The following is a 16,310-nucleotide window of genomic DNA, read 5'->3' as shown; positions in this document are numbered from 1 at the left end:
TTGACAACACTGTTCAAACGGTACTTGTGTATTATACAGAACACATCGGTGAAGAAAAGGTAGGTCAACTCACAATACCATTTTATCATCGTTAACCATTTCCATAGATTGATGGTATTCCAAATTTATAATAAATAAGCTATGAGTTAACAACCCCTTCGGGGTTACCTTAACTGCTAACCAGTTTGACCCTTTTTTACCACCTTCATACGATCCAATTCGCAAATGTTACCTAGCTCTGTTTTTTCCCTATTATTCAATTAAGATCGTTCATACAGTTTTATTCGCAAATGCTATACCCTTTTTCACACATAGAGTTTTTTTGGTAAATGATTTAACACCAAATGTCAATCAATTCTAGACAAGATGCAAGGTACCTTTAGCCTAGAGGTTATTAGTGTTTGACAATTTTTGAATCAGAAACATGCGCGGCTTGGTTGTGTCTTTAGTAAAAATCATTATTTATACGAAAACATGATTTTCTTACCCTTTGACTGTAACCAGTGTTTTTTACAGAAGGCGCAATAAACCTTTTGAATACGTAATATGACGATCAAAAGTTTTGGCTTAGAAACATGCAGGAAAAAAAAAACATGTTATGGTGATAGAAGAATGAACTTGATAAAGCATATATCGTCTAAACCAGTCTGATTGCATTACACAAGGTCGTTCCTAGTTCCAAATATAACTTGTTTGATCACTTTATACAATGTGCTCGTCAAACTGCACACATTCGTGCCTCAGGCTTGTAGGTTTCGTGCCCCTTTCCTTGTTTCTTTTCTATTAATAGGTGGATTACTACTCAAATTACTTAGTATGATGACCCTTTTTAGCCATAGAAAATATTTTAGAAGTCTCTAAAGGAGGGGATTTCTCGAGCAAATTTTCACTCTCAGATAATTTTATTGAGAAGTGCCTGAGGCATATTTACTGAGGACTGAGGACTGAGGACTATTTACTTTCTTTATTTTATAGACTACGAATAGCTGTTTGATTTATCAGATAAAAGAGCTTTAGTGAAGGTCCTTCCCTTGTATAGTATACCAGATACATACAGTAAAGTGCTTAGTGCTATGTATGAGAGCAATATTGGAGTGTTCAAGGTAGGAAAGGAGACAAGTAGCTGGTTTGGTATTGGATCAGGTGTTTAGCAGGGTTGTTTTCTATCCTGAATATGGATCATTTTGTCCTAAAGAACACAAAAAAGACAATGAGGCAGTATTGAATCAAGTAGGGAGGTTAAACTCTCCTAGACTTAGATCATGCAGATGGTTTTCATATCCTAGATAAAAAAAATACTAGCAAAATGACTGAATTTTTAAGGTTTTGAGAGTTCAGGGTGCAAGAACAGGCTAGAAAGTTAATGTTGACAAGACTATGTCATTTAGACTAGGGATAAATAAATGTGATGAGGTAGTTTGTGATAAATTTAAAGACTAATTAAGTAGATAGCTTCTTTTACTTAAGCAGCATTATTTGTAAAGATGGTTGATGCAGAGAAGATGTACAAAGTAGAATAGCCAAGACCCCAACTCATGTTTTCACGATCGAAAAAAGTTTTGAAATTTACGAAGATGATTGGATGCTATAATGATGACCGGTGTCAATTATGGCACTTAAGCAGATGGAGGTGGATTTTCTAGATGTTTTCCAGTGGAATTGTCTACGATCAGTTTGTGGTACCAGTTTGACTGACCATAAGTCCAACAAGCTTTGCGAAAAATTTGGTTATATCCTAATTTCTAGGACTAAATAAGAAAATGATTGAGATGACTAGGATACTTTGTGTAGATTGAGGATGACGCGTTGCCAGGGATAATTTTTTCAGCTATCCATCTAGGACCAAACGAAAAGCAGTTCTTCCCCCAATAGAGTAGGAAGAGGTAGTAAGGAACAATTTAATGGTAACTAAAAGTTCCTGTGGGGAGAGGGAGGGTAAAGAGTGCAGCTTTAATTAAAGAGGCGGAGGAGGAGCGTATGTAGCTGTATTGGTCTCTGAGGCCTTGGTGCTATAGTGAGTTGTTAGAAATAGTAGTAATTGAGACATTGTTCTTACGTTTAGGTGGGACAAGTGCAGACTGAGCCCTTTCTCTCAAATTCGTAAGACAACACAATATTCACTGTTCTGCCTTCTAGCATGTATCTCTACCGGGGGAGGGGGTTATGGGTTTGCGTTCGTGGGGGTCTAATATTTTAACGGAAGGGGGAGGGGTATGGGATTGCGTGGTCAATTGTGATGGGGGGGAATTCAACGATTGTTTACTATATAATTTCTTTTCGACTGAATCTCGTTTGTATTGTTAAATAACATTACCACAAGCCATAGTCATAACATCTAGGGTCGTCGTATTACTAGGTGTCTTTTTAATACCTATACATTAGGTCATAAAAATCTGATTCCTGAGGGAGCGATTCAAGACACAAGAAGACCAATTTTCTGAGAAATACTAACATGAAGAGACACAAATAAGAAAGTATTGGTTTTATTTTTACTCACATGAGTAGTACAGGACAGTATACAGGAACGTCAACTATAAGGGCAGTTCAATACACTGATATGAACACTATAGCTTATAAAGCATAGCTAAAGTACGTCATAACTTCCAAATGTTCATAGACTGAGTCTGATATAAAGTAAAAGTATAATGTTAAACTTAGCTCATCACAATTCACTTCATCAAAACTGAAAATGCTCCAACTCCTCTCTATCAAGACAGAAAATTGACTCCTCCAAGACTGATAATAGACTAACTCTTTTTCGCTAATTATCACTCACTCTACCTTTCGAGTTCCCCTAAAGCTATATTAAGGTATCACTTGGGATACGCCACCTGCATTCCTATTGGACTAGAATACACATAAATCGACAACTTCAAATTCCACATAATTTATCATTATAAAATTGACATCTCGGAATTTTTCCTGTCAAACAAAGTATTACTTTTATATTCTTTCCTAACGACCTATCTCCTAGCTTCAAAATAACATATAATTTATTGCGATTAAACTTTGTTTCAGACAATTGAAAAACAATACAATGTTCTACATTGTTTATCTAGTGGTTATTTTTTGTCTAATAAATTCTACCTTTTCTTGACAGCTCACTTTTTTGTTTCAAAATAGATAATAATTTATTGTGATTCAACAACTGTTTCGGCAGGTAAGATTCCTAAAATAAACCACATTGTTGACCACCTGTCGCGCAAAATTTAGTGTAACAGATATTCATCTCATACGTTTTTGATAGTTTGTCTTTTTGCTTCAAGATTGTTTTATTGATTGCAACCGAAATTTTTTTGCGGGCAAAAAGATTATACAAAGTTTATTCAAATGAGATACATTGTTCGCTATCTTTAATTTGCATGAGCGGGCAGTATTTAATTGACTTCTGTGGGTTTCATAATTTGAGGCTAATAGTATAAGCAGGTTCTGTATTACACATGTAGTTTTAAATTGAAAGGAAAAGTAGTTAGCGACTTTATTTTTTTGATCACGTTACAAATCTTCCAGAATCTTGGAAATTTTTCCTATGGCCCCAAATTTACACCTCCTTAATTCATACTTATCCTACCTCCTCTTATTCTGCCTTGCCTACTTCCCTTACTTTCCTCTTAATCACGCTTGATACATTACTCAAAAACTTCTTTTACGAACCCCTCATCTTTTCTACCAAGCTTAAAGAATTTTGCCAATATTTCTTGCCAGCCTCGTTCCAAAATTTCCTCCCTAAGACATCTTTTGCTAACTCGCACACTATTTTCCTAATATTATTCAATTTATCTTTTACGTTGTCAAATCTCTCCACTTTCATACTCACGTGTTCCTGAAAAGGTCCTCACAAATCCTCATGCTGGGTTTTACCAGCGTAATACGAGCTTTACATAGCTTCTCTTAGCTTCAGCTGAGGTTGTTACTCTTCTTAGATAGCAGGTTTAAATCAATTCTAGATATAAATAGTTGGCAATTTTTATTTTTTTATCAATAACGGTTCCTATATAACCTTGTCTTGATAAAAAAAGAACATTTTTTTCAACTGAAAGTAAGGAGCAACCTTAAAACTTGAAACGAACAGAAATTATTACGTATATGAAAGGGATTGCCCCCTCCTAAACACCTTAATCTTTACGCTAAAATGTTCTGTTTTTTACATCAAGGTAAGTTTGCAGTAACAATTCTGGTTAGTCAAACTGGAGAAGGTCCAAGCTGAAGTCACTATGACGCCGCGTAAGTAAGTTTCTTTTGTGGGCAAATGACGAAGGATTGTAGCACCAAAATGGTTCAAAGGACCCCCCCCCCCCGCATAAAAAAGGTCTTAGTAACTTGTTCTGTGTTGAGGGAAAAAGTAACTGTAGACAAAGACAGTGTAAAGACTGTATTAGGAAGACCAATGGCTTTCAGGCTCATGCGACGATGCAACTGCCATTTTATCAAATATTAATTAAAAAACTTTTTCAAAAAAATAAGTTTTTAAACAAAAATAAAGAACTCCATTAAACCAAAATAAAAAAATAGAATCAAATAATCTACTAAGAATACAACTGCCACAAATCAGTATCAATAAATAAATGAAACCCAAAACAAACAGAAATTAAAATAAATAAGAGTCAAACTCAAAACGAGCAGAAATTAATATGAGTAGGGTTGTAAACCCCAAGCTTTCTAAAAACCGGAATATAATTTGTACTTTACTTTAAAAAATTCAAATGAATTTACTGAAAAAATGTGCACTGTCAGTTTAATATAGTCTACATATGCTGATATTTATTCTTTAGAATCTTAATTGATTTTTGATTTCTTAAAGTTAGAAAAATGTAAACGTTTAAAAGAATTTTTTTCAGTGAAATAACACTTTCTATAAAAACCCTATATGCCCCAAGGGCATAAGTTACAACCCTTGCCCTGAGGGGGAGATCATCCTCAAAGATCTAATTTCCAGAACACTCAACTACATTGAACAAAATGGCTATCTAAAAATGTTGATTGGATGTGCTTGGGGGAAGAGGTGGGCGTAGGAGGAGGGTTTATTGCCCTCCAATCTCTTTCGACTATCAAAATGGGCACTAGTCCAGCGAATTTCCAATCGAATGAGCCCTTTTAGAAGTTTCTACGACAAAAGTTTCTTTAAAAACCTTATGTGCCCCCAGGGCATAACTTTACAGCCCTTGCCCTGAGGGCTGTGGGGAGTGTCCTCCTAAAAACATAGTTTCTATTTGGAAATGAACTACGTTGAACAAAATGGTTATCTCGAAATTTTGATTGGATGTGTTTGCGGAAATGGTGGGCGTGGAAGGGATTTTAGTTGCCTTCCAATCACTTACGACTGTTAAAAAGGGCACTAGCCATTCCAATTTCCAATAGAATGATCCCTTTTCGAAGTTTCAACGACAACTCCTTCGGTACGAAGTGCCCTAGTCTAAAGAAAAAACAATAATAATACATTGTGGCACCATCGTTCTTGATTTAGGCAGCGTTATTGCGCTGCCTAAATCAAAGTTTTGAATATGAATCAAATTGTGTTACCTTTTTTTATTCATGTTTAGTTCAAAAAACCTATTTAGCACCAAAATTACTGTCAAATTATTGAAGGAGATTGCCTCAGCTTCAATATTTCTGCAAAAACAATCATTTCAGGGCTAATAATTCTAAGGTTCATGTTTTTACGCTTATAATTCATTCATAGTAAAAAAATAATAATAAAATCATGGATGTAACTAAAATTAAAGCAACTACTTAAAAAGAGCCTATCATTTTGTGAAGAAAATATTATTATAATGGTAATTTTTCTTTTTTTTAGTAAAAAAATCCCAGAATATATAGTAGTTGGCTAAGTATTTTTGTGTTCAATGAGCATAATCGTTTCGTCATTTTGTATGATTCTAATATATACGCGAACGTGAAGTATTAGATGTACTACAAGTATTTATCTTCAATTTTAATATAAAATATAAATACCAATGCTGTTGGACCCAAGGCTCCCTGAAAGTTAGCACCACAAAGCTTTCCTTCTAGACTTTGAATTGCTGCCGCTTCTCTTCTTCCCACGCGTGACAGGTCCGCCTCTACATGAATACTTCCAATAACTGAAAGTAAAAGAAAACCATTTAAGTTGAATGTTCTTGAGCTAATCCATGATAGGAATAGTGCGCCATCACCCAACTTTTTTGGCATTAAGTTAATTTTCACCGAAGGCAAAAATTTCGGCAGAAATTTTGCAAAATCGGCTGAAATATAGCATAATTCTTGATTTCTGAAGAAAATTTGGCATAAATCAGGTAGTGATTCAGTAAGATTTACGAAGACCCCCCCCCCCCAAATGAAATGAGCTTCGAGACGCTCCTGGTCACGGGAATCCGGGGTGTGTCTTCCAGAATCCAGGTCCTCATGGACATGCTGGGGGTGTGTCATCCCTAATGCAAACATTCTTTGCGACGTAACACCTGCTGTCCGTTTAAATTTGAGATATGCCTAAATCCTAGGGATGTGTCTTCCCATATGTAAACATTCCCATAACGTAACACACTCTGTCCAGTTAAATCAGGGTGTCTTTTAAATCAGGGTGTCTTTTAAATCAGGGTGTGTGTCTTCCAAGGTGTCGTAGGAATCCTGCTATGGGTGTCGTAGAAATCCTTAGATAGGGCTGCGGTGGAATATATTATGCCCCCACTACTGGGGGAGTAAAGTACGCACATAACTATTTAACGGATTTTTCTAGCTAAAGGATCATTTTATATCAAAATACAGCACTGTGTTGCCAAATAAGAGGTCAAAAAGCAGTTGTTTTTACTATTTACCTGATTTCCACCTCTAAGTGGCCTATAATATGAGGGATTGCTAAGTATAATAACTTGAAAACCCCTTCTTTACGAGATCAAAATTTAAGATCAATCAGTTATAAGAGGAAACGCTTAGAACTCAGGCTAATTAAACACAAAAAAATTTATATTTTAAAGCCCAACCTAATGCCAATTGTTCTTCCTGCTCGTCTTCGTTATCGTTTTCATCCTGTCTAGCTGCACCTTTAGCTCATAACACCCCTTTAAACTCCCGGCAGACAAAGCTGCAGGGCAAACCGTTCCAATAGCAGCTGCATCTGAGAGACTCACACCCGCTGGTGCACTGGCACCGTACTATCTTCAGCAGATTTTCCGGTGCTGTTGAAGCATCTGTCATAATGGGAAGATGTATACTGAGGGGCGAAGAGTCACCAACTCCACTCTTCATAGCTTTAGGGAACTGGAAGCATCTTAACACATCATTATTTGCAAAAAGCACCTGTGAAAGTAGTACTTTGCAGCATCCAAAGTCGGTGGAAGTCGTTCTAACTGACCGAAAGCATTTGCGCTCGTAACAAGCATTGTAAATGCCCACACACTCACATCCTTCAATGCCTTCTCATGATTTTTCTCTTTATATATATGTGTAGTAAGGCTTTCTTTCCAGCTTAGGCGATCTCCTGGTGTTCGGATTCTGATGTCATGAAAATCTTGCCAGCATTCTTAAAAATCACATCTTTAAGAGACAAGGAAATCACTGATGGTGTACCGTGAGTAAAATGTGATATATTTAAATACAAAAAATAAAATTCCTTTTTTCTAAAGATAATTCCGATATAAATTAAACGTCCCCTAATTGAGTTCAAATACTGTTTCCAAGAGTCTGAATTCTTAATCAGCAAAAAGAGTAATTGCATTTTAGCTTCAGTCAAACAATGACGCTAGACGGTTTGAATTTCGCTAAGATAATTGGTAATAAAAAAGATGCTGGGCACAATGTTTCACAGGAAGTCTAAGTTATAAGAGAGTGTTAACGTTGAAATCATCGAAATATTTAAAACAAAATTATTGGATAGATAGTGCGCATAATGTAGTGAGTTTGTGAACATAATTACATAATAGCGGCCCCCTCCACAGGACTTGGGCCAATTGTGAAAAAAGCTAGTAATGCGCAGGAGTTTTATTTGTGTGATATAGTGAAAAAACTGTTTTTCATTTCAATTATGGATTGTCTCTATTGCCATCAACATTATCTTTGAGAGCCAATTTATCCTTGCCTTTGTCGTTGTCATTTGAAGTGAACCACTTCTGTACATCTGAATATGTAAGTCATAATAAAACTATTGCCTCCCTACGTATGTTTATTTTATATTACTGTATCTAGTTACAAGAAAGATTATTAGTTTGTATGCCCCAAGGTAGTGTTCCCAGGGATCCGATTTCTACATAACATTAGAGGTAATTGATTTCCAGATAACTCGAAGAAAAAAGGTTACATTTACATAGCTACATATTTTATTTTCTCGCTTTCAGCGGGTGGCACGGTCAACCATTAACATTACTCCTCATTGCTGTGGCGCAGGCCTCGATGGCACAAATTTTAATGCCAGTCATAAATTTTTATCGCTACATATGGCGCAGTCGGAAATTGGAGGAAAACAGGCGAACTAATTAGGCTATAAACTTTGTAATTTAAATTTAATTATTGGAGAGATACAGACATATAAAAAAAGTGATTAGGCCTATAACCGCTAAGCTATTACAGGAAAACCCTTTAAAATATCTGATAGGAGATAATAGTCTTCCTCAAAATAGGTAAAGTGAAAAAATAAATTTATTTTGAGTTATTCAAACGCAAAAAAATGTCAGAAGAATTAAGTGAACTATTAATGGCGCAAAAGTTGGTAGCGAGAAATGTAGAAATAGCAGTCTATTTCACAGTACAATGGACAATCAGATACCGACGAATTTAATATCCAATTGGCCCAGTTTGAAGAATTAACAAAAAACAGAGCTAGAAACGTTAGTCGACATGCTTCTTTTAAGATTAAAAAGCCCGACCTTAAGCTTTCTAAAACAAATCGAACTAACTGTAGGTGATGACACCAGCTTTCCAGTAATTACGGCGGACAGACTGTTAACAGCATTTAAAGGTATATTCATCGAAACTAGTTCCACAAATGCATTAAACCAAGAAATGGTATGCTTTGACCATTCACAAAGCATAAGAGAATATCTTAATAATATACGCATTTCAGTATAGGCAAATTACCGAAAAGGTTCAGAAGAACTGTATGTAAAAGTCTTGCAAAATACGTTTTTGCGAGGGCTACCCCCGAAACTATATAGAATGTTAGCATACAAGAATATTCAGACTTTGGGTGTGGCGGCTCAGGAGGTAGAGTGTCTGATTGAAATTGATACAATGATGGCTAATCGCAAAAAAGTAAAAATAAACTGCCAAGGCAAATCAAGCGCGAACATAACCTTCAACGGTGAACCGGTGTCTAAAAATTTATTTTCAAGGGATAGGTTCCAAGTCCTACAAAGAAATAAGACGCAAGAACTCGCTAGGAAGAAAACAGTAGGTTTTCAGCCTGTCAAACAATTGAGTTATGAAAATAACCCTACAATCATAAGACGCTGTATTTGCAATCGACGCTGGGCATCTCGCAAGAGAGTGTCGTTGTGTTCTAAAATACACACCAAGTATTGCTGTCGGCAGTACACAACATAATGGCAATCATTTGTTCGGAAGTAAACATTATAGCACCAGTTGTGCGCGAGGCTACACCCATAGAAGATTGCAACAATCACTACCTTAAAATGCGTACCAGCAAAATTTATGCGATACTCCCCCCAATGGACAAATTAATTACCGATTTGAAAACCCAAATACTCGCCAAAGCCAATATAATGTGAGAATGGTATATACAAATGACGAAAATTTACCGACGGGAAATGAAAATTTTTCAAGCCGACGTTATTGGCAGTCAGCACCAGCAGCCGGCGCTGCCACAGCTAGAGATTCCACTAAAATATCCGAATATCTATTGCAGGCACCGACGCATGAAATAAATCCTCAGGGAAACGCGTCAGGCCCCTCAGAAATATAAATTGGACCCAGAGGGCGCCTAGAATGTTTTATAGGTGCAAACTGATAGTAGTACCGCCCTGTAGTGATAGTAATAGTTACCTATATTTAATGATTTTTGTGTAGCAAATGTTTACTTTAAAGCCTTAATTGACTCTGGTGCTACGACAAACATCATAAACTCATGCGTATTTGATATGTTGCCCCTATATAGTAGGCAACAAAAAAATTTAAATAATCCCAATTCAACTAACCTAAAATGGCATAAATTAGATGCAAGAGGCTCAATTCGCTTAAACGTGAGTACAGAAAATAGAATTTTTTCGACAAATTTTATAATATGCGATAACTTTCCGTATAAAGCCATTATGGGCGCAAATTTTTTAAGGTCTAATAGGGGACTATTAAGAACGAGGCAAAGAAGGAAGGGAAAAAAATTTCCAACAAATATTTTGGATTATACCGAATAATCAAAAATTACAATAACTATTTTACTTTTAAAACGGTGAACCCCAGGAGCGGAGAGATTTACATGGCGAATTCTAGTCAAATTAAAAGAGACAAATTTTCAGAAAGAGAGTTATATCATTCCCCCTCAATTATTTCGCCACAATCAGACAATGAGCCCCCTAAATAGATATTAGCAGACTTAAAACCCTAGAATTTCATTAAAGATTATTTCGAGAATGAGACCGAAGAGAAAAACTTTGAAGAATTTTTAGCTATGAAAAATTTAGTCATTCCTAAAGGAAAATTCCTACTACCAGAGAGAATAAAAACGCCAAAAGATCCAAAAAGTTCATCATCGGAGAGCGCAGGAGAATTAGATGATACGATATCTCCGAAAAACCAATTTTCCCCTGATAGAATTTCAACCCCTTGTCCCCCCAAAAGATTTCCAGACGATATGGTTTCCCCTGCAACACCGATAGAAAGGCCCCTGTCATTTCAGGAGGAATTGAACAGAGCTGTAGAAACCCCGGGTATTACCGTAAACAAAACTCCTCCCAAAGATTTAACCAAAACAAATCTGCCAGAGGCTATGGATTTAATAAATTTCCCCATAAAAACGAGTCAAAGAACATTGTCTAAGAATAAAACTCCCAACGATGACCAGCAAGGACAATATCATGATATAGCTGTGTCCAAGGTCAAGCCTAAACAATGAACTTCATGGAGGAAAACACTAGTGCAAAGAATGCCCCATCCCCCTGAAGACATGGCATTTAAACAGTGGAGGAACCCTGCAAAAACTCTCGATTCCTCTCAAAGCTCTCAAGAGTTTTTCAAATCTCCCGAGTTGAATACTCAAAGCGATGTTTTAGAGAATAAACCTTCTACTTCCAGAGGAGTAGAAATTTACGAAGGAAGGGGAGGTGATACCTCAAAACACGAGGTGCAACCTCTAAAAGTTCTAATGCGGAATAATCGGAAACCAGTTCCGAAGAGTCTGGTGGCAAATCAGACCATGTAGTAGCTGAAGAAATATGGAAATCAAAACCGACTTCAGCGGCTGCACACGCAAAATAGAAATAATAAAACGATCACTATTTCTTGGAAAAAAAAACACGAAAATTTCTATATCATTTCAATATAAAAAAAGAAATAGAAAAGGCCATTAGAACCACAAGAAAAAGTAACGACAAAGTCAGGTAGAACAGTTAAGAAACCGGGCGGATTAAAGTACCCACAAAAATACAAAAATAAAATTTAAGGCACAGGCGTCATAAAGGAATAATAATTTAAAAAAAAACTTTTAGCTCATAAGTAAAAATCATACAATTATAAAAACGCTATAGAAAAATTCTGTTCAACATATATCAGTTCCCAAAAACAAATTCTAATTAAAAGGTAACATTGCATATAATTAATTCGAATAATTTCCTTTAATATAAAAAGTCTACCCGTACCATTCCAGTATTATGTATCCAGTCCGACTGAAAGAAGCCGTGATAGGAAGTACTAAGCGAGAAATATTCATACACCTTAGAAATGATCTTTGGTTATTTTCTGTTCCAAGAGAAACTGTTGGAACTTTGTCTTGTTATAATAATACAGAAGGAATAGACCCAAGTTACAAAACAGAATTACTGTTACAAAATGTGGGTACGATAACCATAAAACAAGGATGTCGACTTGTAACTAAAGAGTCAACTGTTCGAACTCCGTTAATTACCACGAGCACAAAAATAATAAGTCTCAAAATAACCAATTTCATAGCAATTAACCTGTCGTACACTGTTCCCAATACAGAAAACGAGGAAATGAAAACCTCGATATGGTCCAAAATAGAAAAGAATAAAGTGACTTTAAGGCTTACAAAAATAAGAGAAGTATTAGATTCCCAGATCCCCCTATTTATAAATGGAGACCAGAGATTAACGTATGTTGATAATAGATACGGTTTATTCTCAACCAGTTTCTGGTGGACTGACCGTATGTTTCATGTTCACGATGTCCCTGACCATGAGATTCTTACTGACTTAATTATGGAAAAATCCTGAGACTAAGAAGGCAAAACCCAAGGGAAGAACACGAGGAAACGTCTGAAATGCAGAAGCTAAACCTGGAACCCCATGAGAACGTCTAAGCCAAGAAATAGGGAATATATTAGAAAATGAGTGGGTACAGAGGTCTTCACTCGTCCTTTCTATGTCTTGTTCTCTCATAATAAGTGTAGCTTACATTAAACTATGCAGCTACGATGTTGCAACAAGCATTTCTTAAAAATCAGGGAAAGGCGTGAACAATGAAGGCATGAAATATGTCATAATCTGAGACCTAAAATATAACAATGTAGAGTAACTTATGTTTAAAGGATTATTTTAAATCTAAGGGAGAATTAAATAAGTGTTGAAGAAATAAATAAGCGTTATATCGTTATTTCCTTTCTCAAAAGAAATTTGAAGACATCTCTGTTTTAGATTTCCCAGTGGGAATTATATGTATCTGAAACCAACATGATAATAATTTCGTTTTATTAAAACCAATGTTTATGTAGTAATATCAGTGTATCTTTTATATTGTCTTGTAGAGTAACATTCACCCCAAAATGCATCTAATCGTATTGATTATTATATATTAAGACTACTTGATTTTAAAGAACGTGTGATTCTGCCTCGCTATTTCTATTACAGGAAGTGGATTGACATATTAGAAATCGATCATTACAATGAGTTGTCCAGTGCAGATACAACTTGTAGCATCTATTTTCATCATACCACAACCAACGAAGAGTACTCCCCATAGACTCCAGGTAATTTTCGCCCTAGCTTCATTTACGAAGATTACAGTTACCTTTTGATCGTTGTTTCCTCGACCATAAACAGCATGACGCATCAGGTAACACTATATTTGAATCTCAGTGTCCATTTCATTATTGAACTATATAATCACATAAGTCCTGAGAGCCCCATCGACCAGTACAAGATATAAGTACCTAAATATCACCTATGATAATCCTTATGGACCCATGAACCATTTGACTGTATAGTTGTGATATTTAATGATCCCAAAAGTTATTTATGGGTCACAGATTCACGCGTCGAATCCCTTTCGACCATCTCTCAGAATCCATTCTATCACCTCTATCAAATGCGAAAGTTAATATCTCTGTTATCCCATAAATGTTACGAGATAATTTCTGAAAAATGGACCTGGAAATCAACCATTGAATTACAGAAACTAAAATTAACCCCAATGACTAACATCTCAGTGACAATATACCCCTCCCACAAGTTAAAAGACAATATGTTGAAGGAGGCACTATAGTTTGATGTCGACCTGTTCCAAATCCAAACATCAATTCCCCTGTGATTAACCTAGGAATCACCGCAAAAGCTAATAGACGCAAGCCAGATACGAACAATTTTATAAGAGAACTATAATCTCTAAGAGCACGAAAGAACAATCTTATACGAGAATTACATTATCTATGTGCTTTAAAATACGCCAAAAATAATACGCTAAGAAGAAAATGAACGCGATCCCAGCGTTCAAACCCTTAATGATAAGCTACCCCATGAACGATCAAAAAGCAGGTGAGAATGAACTCTGATAGCATATTCCCACACCTGTAGTTGGAAGTATCATTTCCCAGTTGACAATTAAAGAAAGCTTGTCGTGTGAACACAATCATGCTCGAACTGTTCCATGAAAAAACTATATCGTAATTGCTTTAAAGATATTGCTAATACGAAATCACTGAAGGACTATAATTTACAACAGAAGGATTGAGTACGCTAAAGAAAAACGAAGGTGATGAAATAGGTGTAAATTTACATACGTTACATCTTAATAACTTCGATAACTCAAAAATTCCAATATCCTATCATTAATGTTACGTAGCAAACATCCCCAGCGAAAGTGTTCCAATGTTACCAGTGAACATGGTAAACATAATATTGTGTGTCTTAAATCGTTCTTGTATGTAGTGTTAGATGTTCAGATAGTTAGGTGTAGCGTTGTCGTACTATTCATTTAATGTAGCGTAGATAGGAAGCAGTGTGCCCTATAGTCAGCAAAATCAAAAAGACTTGTAAGAGGTGAATTCTCAAAAAAAATCTTATGTAAAGGTAGAATAGCCCCAACCTTGTTGGAAATGTAAAAGTAATCAGTGTTAGATGTAAAAAAAAAATCTTTAGTATAGTAGCTAGGCTAGAACCATAATTAATTTTAGTCCGGTAGATGAACTTTAGATAGGGATGTATAATAAAATAAGAAAAGTAATCGAGAAAATTTTTAGCACTCCTGATTAAGCTTATATAAAAGTATAAGATAATACAATGTCAATTAAAATTACGTAGGACAAATAGTAAATAAATCGCAAATATTTCAAAAGCCTGAGGGCAAGCAAGTCCTAATGACGGGACGTCATTAAATAATGGGAAGGGTAATATGTACCGTGAGTAAAATGTGATATATTTAAATACAAAAATAAAATTCCTTTTTTCTAAAGACAATTCCGACATAAATTAAACGTCCCCTAATTGAGTTCAAATACCGTTTCCAAGAGTCTGAATTCTTAATCAGCAAAAAGAGTAATTGCATTTTAGCTTCAGTCAAACAATGACGCTAGATGGTTTGAATTTCGCTAAGATAATTGGTAATAAAAAAGATGCTGGGTATAATGTTTCGCAGGAAGTCTAAGTTATAAGAGAGTGTGAACGTTGAAATCATCGAAATATTTAAAACAAAATTATTGGATAGATAGTTCGCATAATGTAGTGAGTTTGTGAACATAATTACATAATAGCGGCCCCCTCCACAGGACTTGGGCCAATTGTGAAAAAGCTAGCAATGCGCAGGAGTTTTATTTGTGTGATATAGTGAAAAAACTGTTTTTCATTTCAATTATGGATTGTCTCTATTGCCATCAACATTATATTTGAGAGCCAATTTATCCTTGTCTTTGTCGTTGTCATTTGAAGTGAACCACTTCTGTACATCTAATATGTAATTCACAATAAAACTATTGCTTTTCTACTTGTGTTTATTTTATATTTCTGTATCTAGTCGCAAGAAAGATTATTAGTTCGCATGCCCCAAGGTAGTGTTCCCAGAGATCTGATTTCTACATAACATTAGAGGTAATTGATTTCCAGATAACTCAAGGAAAAGAGGTTACATTTATATAGCTACATATTTTATTTTCTCGCTTTTATTGAAGGGATGCTCGTAACAAATTCAGATATGGCTCATTTGATTGGAAATTGAAATTTCTAGTTCAGTTTTTTAGATTCAAAAGATATTGGAGGGCAACAAGCCCCCCCCCCATGCCCCTTCTTCTCCAAAAGCATCCAGTAAAAATTTTGAGATAGTCATTAAGTTAAAAAGTTCTCAAAAGTCATATAACAAAAACTCAGGTGTCATCAGAACCCCCCAGGGCCCGGGGGCAGGCGTTGTAAGTTATACGCTGGGGCATATATTGTTCGTATGAAACGGAGGCTCGTATTAACTTCAGAGAGGGCTCATTCGATTGGATATTGAAAGTTCGAGCTCACTTTTTAATAGTCAAAAGAGCAGCTAGCCCCTCCCCCCACGCCTTCTTTTTCAAAACCCATCTGATGAAAATTTTGAGACAGACATTTTGTTAAAAATAGTTCAATGGTTGGATAAGAAAAAATCCGGTGTCAATAGAACCCTCAGGGCACAGGGGAAGGCGTTCTAAGTCATGCTCTGAGGGCATGTATCGTTCTTATGAAAGATATGCTCGTATAAACTTCATAGAGGGCTCATTTGGCTGGAAATTGAAAGTTCTAGTTCACTTTTTAAGAGTCAAGAGAGTCAAACTAGCCTCAACCTGCTCTTTTTTCCCCAAACCCGTCCGCTACAAATTTTAAGATAGCCAGTGTTTTGGAAATTGTTCCAAAATTAGATCACAAAAACTCCTTCCCCAGAGCCCAGGGGATAGGCGTTGTAAGTGTTGTCCTGGGGGCGTATAT

At 35.9% G+C, this 16,310-nt stretch overlaps 1 protein-coding gene across 1 annotated transcript in view; it reads right to left on the bottom strand.

Annotated features, from left to right (window-relative positions):
• The window catches only part of LOC148954964 (uncharacterized), a 48,843-nt gene that overhangs the window by 20,661 nt on the left and 11,872 nt on the right, over nt 1–16,310 (bottom strand). Inside the window, exon 2 of the mRNA XM_089108005.1 lies at nt 5,953–6,080. Coding sequence (XP_088964131.1) covers nt 5,953–6,080 — 128 coding nt within the window. The remainder of the gene's footprint in view (nt 1–5,952; nt 6,081–16,310) is intronic.

Source organism: Artemia sp. Qi Xiang Cuo, chromosome 2 (genome assembly GCF_049724085.1).
Source record: "Artemia sp. Qi Xiang Cuo chromosome 2, ASM4972408v1, whole genome shotgun sequence".
Lineage (NCBI taxonomy): Eukaryota > Metazoa > Arthropoda > Branchiopoda > Anostraca > Artemiidae > Artemia > Artemia sp. Qi Xiang Cuo.
This window is presented reverse-complemented; position numbering and strand designations above follow the sequence as displayed.